This window comes from Corythoichthys intestinalis, chromosome 1, assembly GCF_030265065.1.
Source record: "Corythoichthys intestinalis isolate RoL2023-P3 chromosome 1, ASM3026506v1, whole genome shotgun sequence".
Lineage (NCBI taxonomy): Eukaryota > Metazoa > Chordata > Actinopteri > Syngnathiformes > Syngnathidae > Corythoichthys > Corythoichthys intestinalis.
In genome coordinates this window covers 31,955,561-31,976,145 of record NC_080395.1, presented here as the reverse complement: position 1 = coordinate 31,976,145, position 20,585 = coordinate 31,955,561, and the positions used below count along the sequence as shown (strand labels likewise).

The 20,585-nt window shown below is 39.4% G+C and overlaps 1 protein-coding gene across 2 annotated transcripts in view; it reads left to right on the top strand.

Moving 5' to 3' along the window:
- Positions 1-19,410, top strand: part of trpm7 (transient receptor potential cation channel, subfamily M, member 7) — a 55,944-nt gene extending 36,534 nt beyond the window's left edge. Inside the window, exons 26-38 of one of the 2 annotated variants that reach the window (XM_057828391.1) lie at positions 715-811; positions 911-987; positions 1,175-1,212; positions 2,560-2,588; positions 2,817-2,870; positions 3,039-3,083; positions 4,361-4,426; positions 7,823-8,106; positions 8,199-8,281; positions 13,803-14,008; positions 14,075-14,126; positions 14,211-14,317; positions 16,155-19,410. In XM_057828391.1, the coding sequence (XP_057684374.1) occupies positions 715-811; positions 911-987; positions 1,175-1,212; positions 2,560-2,588; positions 2,817-2,870; positions 3,039-3,083; positions 4,361-4,426; positions 7,823-8,106; positions 8,199-8,281; positions 13,803-14,008; positions 14,075-14,126; positions 14,211-14,317; positions 16,155-16,282 (1,266 nt within the window). In that variant the 3' untranslated portion in view covers positions 16,283-19,410. The remainder of the gene's footprint in view (positions 1-714; positions 812-910; positions 988-1,174; positions 1,213-2,559; positions 2,589-2,816; positions 2,871-3,038; positions 3,084-4,360; positions 4,427-7,822; positions 8,107-8,198; positions 8,282-13,802; positions 14,009-14,074; positions 14,127-14,210; positions 14,318-16,154) is intronic. The other variant, XM_057828473.1, reaches the window with a different exon arrangement.
- The last annotated feature ends 1,175 nt before the right edge of the window (positions 19,411-20,585 follow it).

Below are 20,585 nucleotides of genomic sequence, written 5' to 3'. Positions count from 1 at the left end.
GTGGGGAACTTTAATCAAATCCAACCACAAAACTAGGCATTTCATTTTGAAAGGCAATTTTAAGTTATGTAGTGAGTGTTGTGGGGACTGCATATGGGAACACATGCCTTAATTTACATAGGTTGTTCTTGTGTATACACTGCACAACTCCAACTAGTAAGAGTCTGCTTTATTGAATGCACCACCCAAGTAAGTCATTATTGCAAACTCAAATCTCAGTAATGGTGCCAAAACAAATTACCCATCAACCTTTGTGGTTGGAACAGACCCATAAGAACAGTCACTATAAACAGCTGCTACAATAAGAATAGAATAAAACAAAAGGTTGACGAGGTGACTAGGAGTGCCTCATGCCTCCAAGCATGCATTGCGGTGCTAGGGATGTAATGTTCAAAGTTTATGTACAGCGATAATTATATTTTCAATTACTGTTGTAGTTATTTCATTAATTGATAGTTATATTTCATTTACTTGATAGTCTTTTTAGTTTATGTGATCATTTCAGTTTTGTTATGACCCTGTGACTGTATGACATTTCAGTTCATGACAGGCCATCGTTTGTCATTGTATAATTCAAAGTCAGCCTGTTCTTTTGCTTACAAAATGAAAGTGCAAGTTCTTCCTCACTGTTTAGTGAACACAACAATGTAGAACCAACATGTCATTTTGTAGTCCAAAAAATACAGTAAATGTGATGTTTCTTTTATTTTCTAGGTCCAGCCTGAAAGTCAAGGTCACATTAGAGCAGTTAATTCCTACGCTGGTTTTACGGAGTTTGACAAGAATCCTGCTTTTCTTCATCCTGATTCAAGTAGGTTGCCATGAATAAGTCGCATACATCACAAAACATTTTCTTTTAAACAAGTTCTGTGTAAAATTATGCATTGATTCTGTCCGTGTCTGTCTGTAGCTCTCAGAAAGAAGGATCGGAGCAGAGTGTCGGCTGAGGACATACTCATCCACGAGGATCCGCGGTCTACAGTGCCGGTAGGAAATGCATATTCCTTGCTAACCAAAACAGCAGCTTGTAAACATTGTCATTAAAAAAAAAAAACCAAAAAAACACTTGTGCAATAATAGAATATGATGAAAAACCTTCATATAGATATCATGTCTGTCAAGACTGTGGAAAATCAAAAACCTGCTTTACTAACTCTAATTCTGATAATTTCAGGAGAGAGTGCAAGTCAAATCAGCCCAAGCAAGCAGCCTGTAAGTATCTTCCTGTGTGTTGTACACTCATAATTGAGCTGTGAACATTGCTGCTTTAAAAGACACTGACAGTCCAATTAGTCATAGACTTCATCGTGTACTGACTGGGTGCGGGGCCGATAAATAGGGAGCCTGCATTGTTGGCGATGCCGTCAAAGCTGACCAAGTGGAATCACAGACAAAGAGCTTTTTTTGTTGTAAATTCTTGTGAATAAATGCTTAAATCCCTGAATTCTTTATAGATATGGACTTAAAACAGTCTCGATTCTTGTTTAAAAAAAAAAAAAAACGTGCAGTTAGCATTTATTTCATGTTAATATGTCGAAGTACAATGCTGGTCTGTTAGTAAATGTAGCTAGCGTGCACCTTATGGAAGCGGAGCTTTTCCGGTAAAAATTCTTGTGAATAAATGCTTACATCCCCGAATTCTTTATAGATACGGACGTAAAATGGTCTCGATTCTTGGTTAAATGCAAAAAACAGTGCAGTTAGCATTTATTTTACCTAACTACAGTATGTCGAAGAATGATGCTAATCTCTTAGCTCTTTGTTTTGATAAGGGGCTGCCACAACGGCTTGGTGTTGAAAATTCTCATGAATGAATGCTTAAATCCCTGAATTCTTTATCGATATGGATGTAAAACAGTCGCGATTCTTTGTTAAAAGCCAAAAAAACGTGCAGGTAACATTTATTTTTCATAAATATTGCAAACTACGAGGCTAGTCTGGATGGAAATTAGCAGCCGCCATATGTAAACAGCTTTTTCTGTTGAAAATTCTTGTGAATAAATGCTTAAATCCCCGAATTCTTTAGAGATATGCACGTAAAAGAGTTTAGATTCTTGGTTAAAAGCAAAAAAAAAAAAACAAAAAAAAAAACGGGCAGTTTGCATTTACTTTAGGTTAATATGTCGAAGAATGATGCTAGTCCGTAGCGGTTAATTTCTCCCATTGATTTTTTTCACAACGTTCAAAATGCATGCATGGTCCGAAAAATATAATAATTACCTTGAATCTTCGAACAAATCACTCCAGAGACAATCCTTCCTGTTTGTATGCGGTACAGCTTTCGTACTTTTTCCAATCCCAAATCAGGCGTTGGATCACTGCATGTGTTGACTCTGCGACCGACTGCGAATAACTGAAGCGCACTGTAGGGCGGCCCCCAACTTAAAGGTGTTGCGTTGTGAAGGTGGAATCTGATCCGTCAATCATTATGAAGTTTATGCAATTAAATGGTAAATGGTGTTATATAGCGCTTTTCCACCTTTCAAGGCCCTCAAAGCGCTTTACACCATTAGTAAAGTTCCATTGCACTTTTTATGGATTTTTTTGTCTCCTTTCTAGCCAACCCCCTGGAGAAGATATATTAACTGGTGAGTAAATTGTACTATTTCTACAATAAATCAAATGTGTACTATACACATATGAATTCCAGTCTCAATTGACTGTATTATTTCACATGGTTGCACTTTTTACTGCATTAATTTACTTGTAGTCCCTATTAAATGTACAGTCTGAGAGATGACTAAAACAATTTCAACATTTTCAATCATTAGTTAAAATTTTTCCCATTTGTGTTATATATTTATTTTATTTTGTAGCTCCAGTCTCTTTTTGCACAACTCGCCACTCTCACCTTGGACCCCGAAAGGATTGTGAGCCATTTTGTCTCCTTTCAGTAGTTTTATTTTAACATGTTTTTACGATTCAAATTGGAAATTATTTGGTCACATACCAATCTTAAATATATTACTCTTACTTACTATTACTGTATCTGTACATTCTTTAGATATTAAACCCATTTTTTTGTTAATTATCTGCAGCCATTGGATCACCCTTCAAGCCAATGGAAAACTACCAGTATTCAGGTACGCTTCTGGATGAGATGCTGTGGTTATTTTTAAGACCGCAGGCCACTTTAATTCCTAATAGGGCACATGACTATTTTTGGTAACACCAATAGAAGACTTATTGTTGATAGATTATTTGTAATACATATTTTTATTTTATTTATACATGTATAATTTATAAAATGCTATAATGACTCTCTCTCTCTATATATATATATATATATTTTTTTTTTTTAATTAGAAAAAAAAAAAGATGTACTCTGAAAGTGCTGGCCTCCACCTATGCAGCCAAATTCAAAGAACTACCATCTCTGGTAGAGTAGGGCACTACCTTCCCTCATTCTCCTGTTATCATATCACCTACCCCTAAAATCGAGTTAAATAGGCTAATTCGTTAAGAAGTTATTGCAAAATTGCATTTCTGACCTCTTTGACCTTTGACCCCATTGCTCCAAAATATCATCACTTCTGTTTCACATTGCATATTCCTTAAATTTGATAATACATTCATCCCTCGCTACTTCGCGCTTCAAGCTTCATGCCCTCAGTCTATCGCAGATTTTTTTTCTTTTCTTTCAATTAAAAAATAAGTAAATAAATAAATAAATACAGTATTCTATAGAGATTTCCCGATCCAATCACGTACAGCCTCTCCATCCTGCTGCTTTTTTTCCTCACCAAGCAGCTGCATGTTAAAGTTAACGATGAGTGAGAGCTCTGAAGCTTTGATCATGCCAGAGAACCTTGGGAGCACCTACCTTAAAAGGCGCTGAATGTGTGAGCCTGTTTAACACTAGCGGTAGTGTGCTGTGGCGACTCATTGTGTGTGTGTAAGTGAGCAGCGTGACCGGTTTTGAGTAGACTCACTCAATGAAGCATTTAGTAAAGACGAGCATTTTGCTACACTATTCTTGTTTAAAAATAATTCTGTGGATTGGTAACATTTTTAAAACTTTTATTTATTTATTTTTCAATTTAAATTATTCTTTGGGGGGAAAAGGGGAAAACATGTCTTATGTATCTTTCCAGTGCTAAATCTGAATAAATACATTGAAAACACCCCCCCCCCCCCAAAAAAAAAAAAAAAAATTATGTAAATAAGCTCTGCCTCTATTTCGCGGGTTTTGATTATTGCGGGGCTGTTGCCATTAACGACAAATGAGGGATCGCTGTAATCCCTGTTGTCGTTCAAATATACAGACTTCAAAATGGCCTCCCCAAATCGCCATATGTTATCTTAAATTTTGAGCCAGTCAATGTGATTTACATTTTATACATGCACTTTTCCCCTTCAGCTGTTGAGCGCAATAACCTGATGAGACTGTCACAGAGCATCCCTTTTACACCGGTGCCCCCACGAGGTAAGTGTGCTCGCGTATGCAAAAACACGACACTCTCACAACGAAAGAGGATATGTGAAACTTTGGTTGCTCATGCGGTTTCGGCACCATGACATCCTGACCATCATGTCATCATCTTTGAGTTCCTGTGTTTTGTTTGTGTCTTTTCTGCCTGACAATTTGGAAATGGCTACCTACTCACTTAGTTCGAACTTACTGTACATTATTCACAGAAGTGTACTGGTTAAATTGTCTATTTTAACTCTAAATAAACAGCAGTGGTTAAAACATCAGGTTTTGTGATTAAAGTAAACACACCATGAGGTCAGTTTCCTTTCAGTCTACATATTTATTGGCGTCAGAACTATCTTGTACTTGAAACCACAGTGGCTTTGCATATTAAAGAAACAGGTGGCGTTATACATACACATGCGATGTTTGCACTAGGGCTGCAGCCATCAATTATTTAAGTAATAGATTAATCTATCGATTAGTTGGTTCAAATACTCCAGTAATCGGATTACAAACATTTAATGCGTTGCTGAATAAATTTAAGGAGATGTAAAATAAACGTGTTTATGCTTCCTATAACATTTATTTTGGCGTGCTAAGATTGCACTTTCAAAAGAGCATAAAATGCAAATACAAAAGAAAATACTGGAGTGCTTCTTCAAACTATTCAGAATTGAGCTTTCATTTCACAAGCGAAATAAATGCATTTAAAGATAATTACCTGACCTGACCCTCAAACTGTATTAAAAAAAATGATAATAATGAGGATCTAAGTACAATAAAAGAATAATTAGCTAACTTGGGTAGGAAAAGTCCGCTTGCTTCAATGCTATAAAATGCTAATGTTTTTCTTTTTTTCTTCGTTCAAACGCATATTCCCACCAAAAAAAAAAAGCTAGTTATACCTCTAAATTACAAATGCATAAACATATTCGCTCAACCAAAAACTTACAACCTTATGTTGGTCTTAACTGGGAGCAGCTGGTTTCAGGATGTTAGACGAGTTATGTCATGTTCACTGTTGCCACTAGAAGGCAGTGTATCCAACCAACTCAATAAAACTAAATGCAACGCTTTCAAAACAAATCATTACAACGGCACTCTAATTAAACGCATCCTCGAAGCAGCAATATTTGATTCGAAAGTATTTTGTAATTGAATTGCGTCATTTAATCGATTAATCGTTGCAGCACGAATTTTCACTGTCAGTGTTGCATCAGTATCTAGGCATTGTCTAGGCTGTCATTTGCACTATCGTATCAAGTCAGTGATCTGCCTAAATTGCCATATATATACAGTGCCTTGCAAAAGTATTCGGCCCCCTTGAATCTTGCAACCTTTCGCCACATTTCAGGCTTCAAACATAAAGACATAATTTTTTAATTTTTTGTCAAGAATCAACAACAAGTGGGACACAATCGTGAAGTGGAACAAAATTTATTGGATAATTTAAACTTTTTTAACAAATAAAAAACTGAAAAGTGGGGTGTGCAATATTATTCGGCCCCTTTACTTTCAGTGCAGCAAACTCACACCAGAAGTTCAGTGAGGATCTCTGAATGATCCAATGTTGTCCGAAATGACCGATGATGATAAATAGAATCCAAATGTGTGTAATCAAGTCTCCGTATAAATGCACCTGCTCTCTGATAGTCTCAGGGTTCTGTTTAAAGTGCAGAGAGCATTATGAAAACCAAGGAACACACCAGGCAGGTCCGAGATACTGTTGTGGAGAAGTTTAAAGCCGGATTTGGATACAAAAAGATTTCCCAAGCTTTAAACATCTCAAGGAGCACTGTGCAAGCCATCATATTGAAATGGAAGGAGCATCAGACCATTGCAAATCTACCAAGACCCGGCCGTCCTTCCAAACTTTCTTCTCAAACAAGGAGAAAACTGATCAGAGATGCAGCCAAGAGGCCCATGATCACTCTGGATGAACTGCAGAGATCTACAGCTGAGGTGGGAGAGTCTGTCCATAGGACAACAATCAGTCGTACACTGCACAAATCTGGCCTTTATGGAAGAGTGGCAAGAAGAAAGCCATTTCTCAAAGATATCCATAAAACGTCTCGTTTAAAGTTTGCCACCAGCAACCTGGGAGACACACCAAACATGTGGAAGAAGGTGCTCTGGTCAGATGAAACCAAAATTGAACTTTTTGGCCACGATGCAAAACGATATGTTTGGCGTAAAAGCAACACAGCTCATCACCCTGAACACACCATCCCCACGGTCAAACATGGTGGTGGCAGCATCATGGTTTGGGCCTGCTTTTCTTCAGCAGGGACAGGGAAGACGGTTAAAATTGACGGGAAGATGGATGCAGCCAAATACAGGAACATTCTGGAAGAAAACCTGTTGGTATCTGCACAAGACCTGAGACTGGGACGGAGAATTATCTTCCAACAGGACAATGATCCAAAACATAAAGCCAAATCTACAATGGAATGGTTCAAAAATAAACATATCCAGGTGTTAGAATGGCCAAGTCAAAGTCCAGACCTGAATCCAATCGAGAATCTGTGGAAAGAGCTGAAGACTGCTGTTCACAAACACTCTCCATCCAACCTCACTGAGCTCGAGCTGTTTTGCAAGGAAGAAAGGGCAAGAATGTCAGTCTCTCGATGTGCAAAACTGATAGAAACATACCCCAAGCGACTTGCAGCTGTAACTGGAGCAAAAGGTGGCGCTACAAAGTATTAACGCAAGGGGGCCGAGTAATTTTGCACACCCCACTTTTCAGTTTTTTATTTGTTTAAAAAAGTTTAAATTATCCAATAAATTTTGTTCCACTTCAGGATTGTGTCCCACTTGTTGTTGATTCTTGACAAAAAAATTAAAAATTATGTCTTTATGTTTGAAGCCTGAAATGTGGCGAAAGTTTGCAAGCTTCAAGGGGGCCGAATACTTTTGCAAGACACTGTATATATACACTGGTATATTACTACTACCTCAACACTCACCACTTGTTGCTCGTCATTTATTCACTTTATTCCCAATTTGTGTACCTTGTAACCTGTGTTTTTATATTAGCCTCATTGTTTTTTGTTTTTTTTTTAATTTTATGTTGTGCACTTCATGTTGAAGCTTTAAATCTCATTGTACTCTGTATAATGACACTTTCTATTCCATCTATTCTCTATCGCTAAGCTACATTCCTTTTGGCAATCAAAAAAGTTCACGTTTTTGTTTTTTGGTGTGTTTTTTGTCTGTGTATTTAAAATTAAGGATGCAAACTAACATGTTGGCTGAAGTAAACTTGTGTCATGTAAAAATTATCTCAAAAGCTTGTAGCTTCCAAATTATATTACCCTTTACACTATTCCTATTTATGTTTAAATATACTCAGACCTACAGTATTATTGCAGTCAAGTCTTATTCAGTATGTGTCTACCGTTTCAGGTGAGCCAGTGACTGTGTACCGCCTGGAGGAGAGCTCGCCCAACACCATCAACAACAGCATGTCTTCCTGGGCCCAGCGCGGCCTGTGTGCCAAGATTGAGTTTCTCAGCAAAGAGGAGATGGGCGGAGGTCTCAGAAGGGCCCTCAAAGTCCTATGCACCTGGTCCGAATACGACATCCTCAAGCCGGGACTCCACTACATAGTCAAGTCCTTTCTTCCTGAGGTGGTGGAGACCTGGCAGAGCATCTACAAAGATGACACAGTGTTGCATCTTTGTCTCAGGGTACCCAAATACATAGCACACAACGGAAGTTCATTACATATATGCACTCTTTCTTCAGGACTTGATACGTCATTTTTATTTATTAATTTAAGGAAATTCAACAGCAGCGAGCAGCGCAAAAGCTGACGGTGGCCTTTAACCAAATCCGACCCAAGCCAATTCCATACTCGCCAAGGTAAATATTCAACAATTTACTGTAATACGAGTTGTACTGGTCAGATTTCTCATGGTGGCATGATGACTTGGCAACAAATGAGTTTCTAACCGAACAAGATGAACCGGCTGCTGTGTTTATTTACCTGCCAGCCTAACTTGCCAGCTCTCTACTCTACTTAGCACCTGCCTATCCCTTTTGTGCATCCAGGAAAAAATTAAGGTTGCAAAGTAAATACTCTGATTACAAACTGGATTCCAAAATATATTGGCAGACTCTACAAATTTATAAAAACTGAGTGTAATGATGCGGAAGTGCCACATTTAAATATTCCAAAAAGAACATACATGACAGCTCAAATAGAATTGTTTACAAATGTTATGTAAAACCTGTAGCTTTGCATGATAAACCCAAGATCTACCTATTTTCTCACATTAGCCAGTCACAGGATGGCAAAGTGTATGGCTAGTTTAAAAAAACAGTCTTAAAAATTTAAATAATAATTTCTGCCATACGTTTGATTTTTGTTCAGCAGAAATTTCTTCTCTTTTAAATCAGTTCCCAAGGCGTGGACTTCCTGTTTCCAACTAGTCGTAAAACATTCTGATCTTGCGAAACAAAAGTTGTCTGTGTGTAGGGTGAGGTTTTTTTTTTTTTTAACTCAAGTATCAAACATCTTCAACGGCTGTTTTAACTATGTGTTCATTCCTGTTTAGCCACACTAAATTAACCGCCTAACATCAGACTCATGGAGAGTGCTAAAACAATACATCTTATGTTATCAGAAAATTCCTTTTCTGACCTCTGAGACATTAGACATCATTACACCAAAATTTAATCACTGACTGACAGGTGACTCTAAGCCAGGGGTCTTAAACCTTTAAAACCTGAAAAAACAACACTGGGAGCCGCACACACTTTTTGCCATCTCAAATTAAGATGATCAGGCTCACCTTTTTATACATCTTTATTCACATAACACTAATGCAGGTCATTATCAATAACTATGTAAAGTCACGGGTCACTTGGAAGGTGGCACCATGACTTTACATAGTTGAATTAATGACCTGCGCTTGTGCTCTGTTTAAAAAGACTGACTTGTTCTGCTCACTATAGAAAAGCTAAATTTCTTTGTTAAATCTCATAAGTGCCACAATATGTTTTAATCAAATACTCGTGTTTATTTTTAAAACTGAGCCACATGCGGCTCTGGGGCCGAGGGTTGCTGACCTCCTGCTCTAAGCTGCTATATGAATGTGTTTATGTGTGTGGTTTGGTTTTAAAAAGAAATGAGACAATTTTACTATCTAAGTGTTATTTTTGGCAGCCCTTTTAATTTTCGTCTTTTGGACGAAAATACTTGTCATATTTTAGTCATTTCAAAATGTGTTCGTCTAGTTTTAGTCAACGAAAATTCAGACAAATTTCATCTAGTTTTAGTTGACAATTCTCAAAATGTTTTGTCTATAAACTTCAAAAGTTCTAGTACATGAATAAATAGATAAAAGGTTTCCAACAATTTCGAATGAACATTGACAGACGAGCACATAATTGTAGAATATACAAGGACATCAACATCTTCATGATGAAAATACACACTAAGCAGGAAAACGGCACATTGTTTGCAATTAATTCAACTCACCTGGACATCACGAACTGTATGTGAAAAAAGGTTTCTAAGAGTTTAAGAAAACACTCACTGAGTCACCACGCTAAATGCTAATGCTAACGCGAACACTATGCTAGCGCTACAAGTTAGTTAAGTGTGTGATGATCATTCAGCCCAGACCTATGAAGGCTAAAGCAACATGGCATACCCAGGATAACAAAACAAAAACTTACCAAGCAGCACCTGACACATGTGTTTCACAAAAATGAGCCTGGAATAGGCACACGCTTACCGGCCGGTGAGTAAGCCTTTGTGTGGGTTGGGGGAGGCGCAGCACGTCGCATGAGTGACACGGCCAAACATATAAGATGCACGCTAACTACACATACAATAAGAAAATATCACACATTGTGAACTTATGACGGAAGCTATTTTCATCTTGTCTCGTCAGAAGACTGACATCCATCTCGTTCTGTTTTAGTCTCCCAAGACATGTTTTTAGCTCGTCTTCTTTAGCTCATCATCATGAAAAAAATAGTTAGTTGACGAATTATTTTCATTATCGTTGACAAAAACAACACTGCTATTGAACGGTAACTGAAGTGCTGATATGCTTCTCCAAAACACGATACAAACGGACACTTAAAATCGCTAACTAGCTTAGCACTTAGTGCTCAGTAGTAACGTCTTATCAACAAAGAATACAAACAATACATTTGGCTTCATTTACTCTCCTCTGACGGAGGCACACTGGATCTAACAACACAAAAGACGATCTAACGCTGGACGCTTCGTAATATTATTGAATCAGCAACTGAGTGTAGCAGTGAACTCTCTTTTTGCTGTAATCACTGGCGGGCGCACCCGCAGCCTCACGTAACACTCAAACAAGGACCCAAACGGGACTGCTCATAGCTGCCGGCAAAATTCGACTCAAATTCATTGGCAACTAATTTATTAATCAATTAGTTGTTGCAGCCTTAACGAACCCATTGCCTGGCTGAAGCCTGAGTTATGCTTCTGCGTTGCGGTGACGGTGAAGCTAATACGGCGTCAATGAGCATTCGATAGTTCTGTGGCAAGGGAACCCGTTGCTCTGTAATTCACCGCCAAGCCACTAGAGGGGTGTGGCTAGTGTTTGTACGGTTTGGGGGGACGCTTGTCGACTTCCTCTAGTTTTCTTCCAGTTACACAATAATTCCAACGGAGATGGAAGGCTTGAATGTGGATCTTCAGCTCATCAACATTGAACAACAATTTTTTTTTTTTTTCTTTTTTAAAACCTATCCTGTTCAGCTGTTTGACACTGAGAATGGAAGTCTAAGTGCCCGATTGGTCTGAAGAGTTTTAATGTTTCACATTGAAGGTATGATATACTCCCATTGTGATCATTCAACATACCTCGTTTATTATGACAAAGCAGCGAACAGGAAGGGGTTATGGGGGAACAGAAGAAAAGAAACACAAACAAACAACAACAAGAAATACATTGAACGTCTACACTAACTATTAATATGTTGGAGCTATCGTCAGCTAGATGTATTTCCGGTTGACACCATGTGGGGTGCCTGTTGACCAGGAAAAGAGGGGGACAGGGGTAGGGGAGTCTATAAGCTAAGTGATTGAAAGGGGTAGAGTGTACACAAACCAGCTCTGATCTAGAACCCAATAATCATGTGAATCCCTTGTGAGTGTAAACCCGTTGGCAACCAACCCTACGCTGCCCCATCGCCACTCCCGGCACCGGGACCCCCCACCCGAGCGCGCCCTATCACATCCAGCCGCACGCGAGCCCCACCAAGCGCGCGACAGCCACGCAGACGAGCGGAGACAACAAATGTTAACCATACTGTAATGTCCGTAACTAAGCGCGGGTCCTTTAAGAGGCGATCGGACTGGGGAGCGGTGACGTAACGGGAAGCGAGTGGAAAGAACGGGAGAAAGCGAAAGTAGCGGTCGCATGTTGCGACAGCCCGCTATTATTTTATTTATTTTATTGTTGCCACAATAAAGTGGGGAATGAATCCTCTCCTTCCTCCTCCCATCCGTTATAATAAAAGCACCGAGGCACTCGCAATCAGTGATGATGTATCAAGTGTGAACTGTTGTTGAAAATTAAACATCAAAACGACTTTTTTGACACCAAACCTGTGCTTTATTTTTCCTATAGACCCTACTCACCGACGTCACAGAATGACGTGTCGCTGTATCCGGCCGCCATATTGTCCGTCTCTGTTTAGCCCTATTCTCAATGGTTTCAATTAGTCGTTCAGTTTATAGAGCAATTCATGGAAGCCCCAGTGCTTTGAGACGCGGTAAATTCATTGGATGCGTTGCATAAAAGGCGTTATGTGGAAAAGCTTCAGTCTATCCATTCGCCAGATCCATATTTCATGCCTAAATCGATATTTTTCGACCCGCTGTCTACACCCTCTCTGCCTGACATCTGCTACCCTGATATATACAACTATCTTTTCCACAGAAACTCGGCCTATTCTCACGAAACTTTGAAAAACATTAAGAGCAGCACTCTAAGCAACATTACCCTGTGTGATTTCTAAAATGGCGACAATCAAAAAAAAAAAAAAAGTTGACTGCAATGGCCGAGGCTTCAAGGATAGGTGGATATTGGACTATTTCTTCAATAAAACACGCAACAATTGTGTCTGCCTCATTTGCAAAGAGACAGTCGCTGTTTTCAAAGAGTTCGATGTGACGCGATAATAACAAGACACGCTGACATGTACAAAATGAGGGGCGGCTAGCTTGACTTCGTTTTAACGAGTGGAGGGTGGCTTGACCGCAGTTTCGCAAGAGCCCGAGTGTCGAAAGAGAACACCACAAAGACGAGACTGTTGAAATTACGAATTTTAAAAAATAATAAAGCAAATGTGACACACAGAAGGGCTTGCTAACATTTGTTTAAACATATTGTTCTATGTAAATCAGCCAAGGTAGCCCCCCGCATTTTTACCACACCAAATCTTGCCCCCTTCGCAAAAGGTTTGGGCACACCTGTTTAACTGATGATCCGTAGACGAGGCCAGCTTCTTTCACTTGGTACCAGCTAAATATTATTCAAAATGTAATGATGGTGGAAGAAATAAGCATCTTGAATTTGAAACTGTATGTTGTCGGCGATTAGCCTCGCAATGATCTTAATTGTGGTTGTCAGCCCCAAACCCTCTAAATATATATTAAATGCATCTTACCAGATATAAAATGACTACTACATAATCCGTGGTAATCGTTTGGAGCCCAGTTTTCTCGTCGAATTGCAGCAGTCCATCTCGCTCTCCTCTCCGGGTCTCTCGGAATACGGTAGAACTTCAAGTCTCTCCGTCTATCTTCTCTGTTATTGCAACCAACCGCCACACACGCCTTCACCATTTTGATTATTAATGTTAACGAGCAGAAAAACACGCCATAATAGGAGGAATTTACGTAGCGGTAATGCATATACACGACAAGTAGACGGACAACATGGCGCGGAGGTGTGGTTGTGACGTCATGTGAGTAGGGTCTATACTTGAAGTGTGAAATGTAAATAAGTCACAGACTCACAGCAAACATGTACACAATAAATGATGAAGTGCACCAATCAAAAATACGACATAAAGTGATAAAAGTTGGCAGTGTTTGACCAACCGTGTCACAACTTCGGGTGACCCTTCGTTTCCGAACACACTTACTTATCTCGGTGGTTCCATTTTTTTAATGCAATCGCTGACCTTGCCATTTGGCAATCTTTATAATGTCTTAACGAGACATTGTAGAAGTTGTTGTACTTGCTCTTCGCTGCCACCCTCCCAGTTCAAATGGATTGGACATCTACTAGTAATAAACCAATTCAAAGTCACAGCAAAAAGATAAAAATAGCGTGTTTTTATGTTAGGCAATATGTTGACTACATGCCATTATGTGCACGCGCAGGTTCCTCGAGGTGTTCCTGCTCTACTGCCACTCAGCGGGACAGTGGTTCGCCATCGAGGAATGCATCACGGGCGAGTTCCGCAAGTTCAATAACAACAACGGCGATGAGATCGCCCCCACCAACCTCCTGGAGGAGACCATGCTGGCCTTCAGCCACTGGACCTATGAATACACGCGCGGCGAGCTGTTGGTGCTCGATCTGCAGGGTAACATCAACTCTCCACTTCAGGTTGCTTATGCAACTTTCTCATTGCTGTGTTTGTTTCCTTCAGGTGTCGGAGAGATTCTGACTGATCCGTCTGTAATAAAGAGCGGCGAGAAGGGGTAAGCGCTTGTTTTACATCTCAATGATCTTATGTGTTATTAAGTGAGTCATATCTGTTTTATTTTTGTGACATCTTCCCGCAGGTCTTATGACATGATCTTTGGACCGGCCAACCTGGGTGATGATGCTATTCGAAACTTCCGGGCCAAACATCGCTGCAATTCTTGCTGCAGGAAGTTAAAACTTCCTGGTACGTAAACAAATGAAGTCTAACATTCTCCTCTTTAATCCTTTCATGCATTAATTATTTTTTTTCTTAAATCTTTTTATTACAATTATATAGGACAGTGGTGAGATTTTTTAAAAATCATAAATAATTCCAAATACAAATATACAGTGGTACCTCTACATACGAAGTTAATTTGTTTGTAAGTCGAAATGGTCGTATGTCGAGCAGGATTTTCCCATAGGAATACATTATAATTCCATTAATTCGTTTCACAGCCCAAAAACCTACACTAAATCCTTAATAAATACAGCTGGTACTATTACAAATGGCAATTACACATAGCAAAACAAATAAATTATGAATAAAAATCGGAATAGTATAATGATAATAATAACAATAATTGCTGTAATAATGTTACAAATCTGGTTCTAATGTGGTGGACGTTTTTCGCTGTACCTGAACGCTCCGTGGGGCTGACGTGCCAGAGACAGAGCGGTGAGCTTGAAAGTTTCACTTTCAAGTAGGGCTGTCAAAATTATCGCATTAACGGGCGTTAATTAATTTCTACCAAAAAGTTCTATTTTGGTTTCATCTGACCATAACACATTCTCCCAGTCCTCTTCTGGATCATCCAAATGCTTTCTAGCAAACCGCAGACGGGCCTGGACGTGTACTGGCTTCAGCAGGGGGACACGTCTGGTAGTGCAGGATTTGAGTCCCTGGCGGCGTATTGTGTTACTGATAGTTGCCTTTGTTACTGTGGTCCCAGCTCTCTGTAGGTCATTCACTAGGTCCCCCCGTGTGGTTCTGGGATTTTTGCTCACCGTTCTTGTTATCATTTTGACGCCACAGGGTGAGATCTTGCATGAATCGCCAGATCGAGGGAGATTATCAGTTGTCTTGTATGTCTTCCATTTTCTAATAATTGCTCCCACAGTTGATTTCTTTACACCAAGCATTTTACCTATTGCAGATTCAGTCTTCCCAGCCTGGTGCAGGTCTACAATTTTGTCTCTGGTGTCCTTCGACAGCTCTTTGGTCTTGGCCATAGTGGAGTTTGGAGTGTGACCGACTGATGTTGTGGACAAGTGTCTTTTATACCGATAATGAGTTAAAACAGGTGCCATTAATACAGGTAACGAGTGGAGCTTCGTTAGAAGTTAGACCTCTTTGACAGCCAGAAATCTTGCTTGTTTGTAGGTGACCAAATACTTATTTTCCACTCTAATTTGGAAATAAATTCTTTAAAAAATCAAACAATGTGATTTTCTGCCCCCACCCCCCCACCCCCACATTCTGTCTCTCATGGTTGAGGTTTACCCATGCTGAAAATTACAGGCCTCTCTAATCTTTTCAAGTAGGGGAACTTGCACAATTGGTGGTTGACTAAATACTTATTTGCCCCACTGTACATAAGTACATGATGAGATGATACGCTTACACATGGCGTTATGCAATTAATGTCCAAAGCGGCTGAGCAAAAGTAGCAGAATTGCCGGTAGCCATGGTTGTTGTTGTTTGAGACGGCGCGCTCTCATGGGAGGAAGTGGAAATGCAGGGGAAACTACGGCAGCTTAGATAAACCAAAATGGCGCGGTTTTGAAAATCGTGCCGATTTGATCGTTTTTAACATCGTTTTAACCAGAAAAGTCTGTTTTGGTTCAGATTTGATTCATCGAACAGCCTTACAAAACGCTATTCTTAACACTTTGCGATGTTTATTTCATGATCATGGAAATTTGAATCGATGAAAAATGTGTTCACCGAGTGTTTGTTAAGGAAATGTTGAAATATCTGCGTAATATCTCAGAATTTTTCTGCTATGCCAACTTACATAAGGAATGTCGTCATTGTTTAGATCTGAAGAGGAACGAGTACACGCCCGACCAGGTGTCCACTCGGGGGCGGAGCCAAGGAGCCGCACCAATCAATGAGGCTGACGACGCTGTGATCAATCAATCAACTGGAAGAATTGCGTTACCATAAAAACGGCCTCTCGCTGTGTCAAAACTCGATTATTTTCGCATGTGCATTCATGAGCAGGTACATTATTATTATTTATTGATGTGTTTTTGATGTTGCCTTCTTTTGAGATATGTTATAAGAAATCAAAGTGCATTGTCTATCTGTTACAGCATCAGTGCGTTAATATTGTATTCTTGCTTTTATCTCCGAATTCGTTCCCAAATCATGTGTTGTTTTTAAGAAAAAAGGGCAGATTGCAATGCAACTTTTCCAGGACATCGTTTTTGTCGTTTTATTCCAAAGTGTGTCCGCCCTTAAGAGTTTTAATTGTTACAAAGGTACGACTGTAATATCTTTGTCATCACCTGTCAATTAGCGCAGATGGATTAAATCGAGTGTATCTTATAGATACTATTATCTGCATGAACAGCTTTGTCATCTTATATTCAGGGCACACTTTAAGGGTATTACTGTATACATTTTGTACTGAACATCGTTTTAAAGAAATAAAATCTCAAACTTCACTTTAATGTGTCGTATGCTTTCAAAACGTAGTTTTAAAAACGAGATACGAAGGATGATGTTCTAGATGTCCAATTGTGGCTCTGTTCATCCTTCTGTTGGGAATATACACTGCTGGCCAAAAGTATTGACACCCCTGCAATTCTGTCAGATAATGCTCAATTCCTCCCAGAAAATGATTGCAATTACAAATGCTTTGGTAGTAATTAAAGATATCCCGATCGATCGGGTCCGATCACGTCATTTTCAAAGTATCGGAATCGACAAAAAAATATCGGACATGCCTTTTTTTGACATATATATATTTTTTTATTGAAATAGTTTTGTAATTGTGTTTAACGTTACAGACAAAATGTCTTACACTCATCCAGAGTAGTTTTGGCTTAAAGTAGGGCTATCAAATTTATTGCGTTAACGGCGGTAATTTAAAAAAAAAAAATTAATCACGTTAAGTAACGCATGCGCTGCACGACCCACTCACGCATTGTCGCATTCAATCTATAAAGACGCCGTTTTACCTATAGATAGTGCTAAAAGGCAGCGTATAATGAGTAGAGAGAATTTTGACAGCCTTTGGAGCCCATTATATGTTGCTGAAGCCTTACAATACCTCTCTCAGCAATTAAAATAACGTGGGAGGCAATGTGGGGATGAAAGGTAGTAGTTGATCATTTTCTTAACACCCTATGTTCTTTCCCAACGCAGAGAAGATAACTCAATTGGTGCCCCTAGGCACAGTCATGGTTGCACTTCCCATCATGCATCTGGGCAGAAGTTAAATGGCTGCAGTATCATTTACTGAAAGCTCAACAAATACACTAGATGGCAATATTTAGTCACAATATACAAAGTCACATTTATCCTTTAAGAATTACAAGTCTTTCTATCCGTGGATCCCTCTCACAGAAAGAATGTTAATAATGTAAATGCCATCTTGAGGATTTATTGTCATAATAAACAAATACAGTACTTATGTACTGTATGTTGAATGTATATATTCGTCCGAGTTTTATTCATTTTTTTCTTAATGTATTGCCAAAATGTATATGATCGGGAAAAATGATGGGGAATGATTGGAATTGAATCGGGAGCCAAAAAAAAGCAATCGGATCGGGAAATATCGGGATCGGCAGATACTCGAACTAAAACGATCGAGATCGGATCGGGAGCAAAAAAACATGATCGGAACAACCCTAGTAGTAATATCTTCATTTATTTTGCTTGCAATGAAAAAACACAAAAGAGAATGATGATTATCATTTTACACAAAACTCCAAAAATGGGCCGGACAAAAGCATCGACAGCCTTAGCCTAATACTTGGTAGCACAACCTTTAGACAAAATAACTGCGAACAACCGCTTCCGGTATCCATCAATGAGTTTCTTGCAATGCTCTGCTGGAATTTTAGAGTATTCTTCTTTGGCCGACTGCTCCAGGTCTCTGAGATTTGAAGGGTGCCTTCTCCAAACTGCCATTTTCAGATCTCTCCACAGGTGTTCTATGGGATTCAGGTCTGGACTCATTGCTGGCCACTTTAGAAGTTTCCAGTGCTTTCTCTTAAACAATTTTCTAGTGCTTTTTAAGGTGTGTTTTGGGTCATTGTCCTGCTGGAAGACCCATGACCTCTGAGGGAGACCCAGCTTTCTCACACTGAGCCATACATTATGCTGCAAAATTTGTTGGTAGTCTTCAGACTTCATAATGCCATGCACACGGTCAAGCAGTCCAGTAACTGAGGTAGCAAAGCAACCCCAAAACATCAGGAAACCTCCGCCTGCTTGACTGTGGGGACCGTGTTCTTTTCTTTGAAGGCCTCATTTTTTCCCCTGTAAACTCTATGTTTATGCCTTTTCCCAAAAAAGCTCTACTTTTGTCTCATCTTACCAAAGAACATTCTTCCAAAACGTATTCGGCTTTCTCAGGTACGTTTTGGCAAACTCCAGCCTGGCTTTTTAATGTCTCTGGGAAGTGGGGTCTTCCTGGGTATCCTGCTATAGAGTCCCTTTTCAGACGCCGATTGATAGTACGGGTTGACACTCTTGTACCCTCGGACTGCAGGACAGCTTGAACTTGTTTGGATGTTAGTCGAGGTTCTTTCTCAACCATCCGCACAATCTTTCGTTGAAATCTCTCGTCAATTTTTCTTTTCCGTCCACATCTAGGGAGATTAGCCACAGTACCATGGGCTTTACACTTGTTGATGACACTGCGCACGGTAGACACAGGAATATTCAGGTCTTTGGGGATGGACTTGTAGCCTTGGGATTTCCCATGCTTCCTCACAATTTTGCTTCTCAAGTCCTCAGACAGTTCTTTGGTCTTCTTTCTTTTCTCCATGCTCAATGTGGTACACACAAGGACACAGGACAGAGGTTGAGTCAACTTTAATCCATTCTCACTGTCTGCAAGTGTGATTTAGTTATTGCCACTTCCTGTGTTTTTGCCATAGGTAACAGGTGCTGTTAATTCCACAAATTAGAGAAGCATCACCATTTTATCAAAGGGTGCCAATACTTTTGTCTAGCCCATTTTTTGAGTTTTGTGTAAAATGATAATGATTTTTTTTTTTCATTCTCTTTTGTGTTTTTTCATTGCAAGCAAAATAAATGAAGATATACCTACCAAAGCATTTGTAATTGCAATCATCTTCTGGGAGAAATTGAGCATTATCTGACAGAATTGCAGGGGTGCCAATACTTTTGGCCAGCAGTGTAAATTAGTTTGTTGGTAGTAGACGTCCAGTCAATTTGAACCAGGAACGATATGGACTTCTATTGCGGCCAATGGTGATAATAGCCTTTTTAAGTCAAATTTGCGGGGTAGGTGCCATGAGCTCAGAAAAATGGCAATGCTTTGAATTTGGCTGCTTAGACTGAAGTCTGAGTGCTTCTCTATTTTTGTGAATTTATTTTTAAATTCTTCAATATTTCTATTGTAATATATAGGTGTATTTGTATAATGTGTATATATGTGCGTGTGTGTTCAATAGATGACTACTAAAGAAAATGAAAGTGTTTTTCACTTTCTTCCACTTTCAATATGAGCAACCTCAATAAATTCCCAAGAGATTACTTTAAGAACTTTGCCCTTTATTTAAAAAAAAAAAGGAAAGAAAGAAAAATAGTATTTAATCCTTTATTTTGCATAGGTTTTAAAGAGTAGAACAGAACATAAGTTCTGTTTTTCGTGTGTGTGTGTGTGTGTGTGTGTGTGTGTGTGTGTGTGTGTGTGTGTGTGGTTTTGGTGTTTGAGGTTGAGTTGAAAGAAAACAGGAAATAGCTGACTGATGATGTCTGCACACAGTGATGTTCAAACTTGCCCAACTGGTTGCCTCATCAGGCCCTCCCACTGGGTGTGTCTCATTTTATTATCATAAATTGAAGTCAGACGGACGTGACTTTGCATTTTGTTCAGCCATCAACAAAAACGTGCCTGACTTCTGTTGCTCGTTGACCAGAAGACCCTCCAGAAAAAAACTGCAAAATGGTCCTAGTTGAGATTGAGTACTGGTAAGTTGGGTTCTCCGTTTAAGGTCAGGAAGTATTTTGTATGCTGATGAGAAACGTGTTGTTGTTGTTGTTTCAGTGGCGGATGAGGCTACGGCTCTCGCTACAACAAGCTGGCCAAAGAGCTCCAGAGCGAGTTTTCCCATGGCGAGGATGTCCAAATCCGAGGCTTTGTTGGCAGATCAAGTATGTTTTTTTGTTTTGTTTTGTTTGTTTTTTGGGGGGAGGGGGGGGGGTCCAATTTTTATTATTATTATTTTATTATCATTTATATAATTATTATTACTTTTATTAT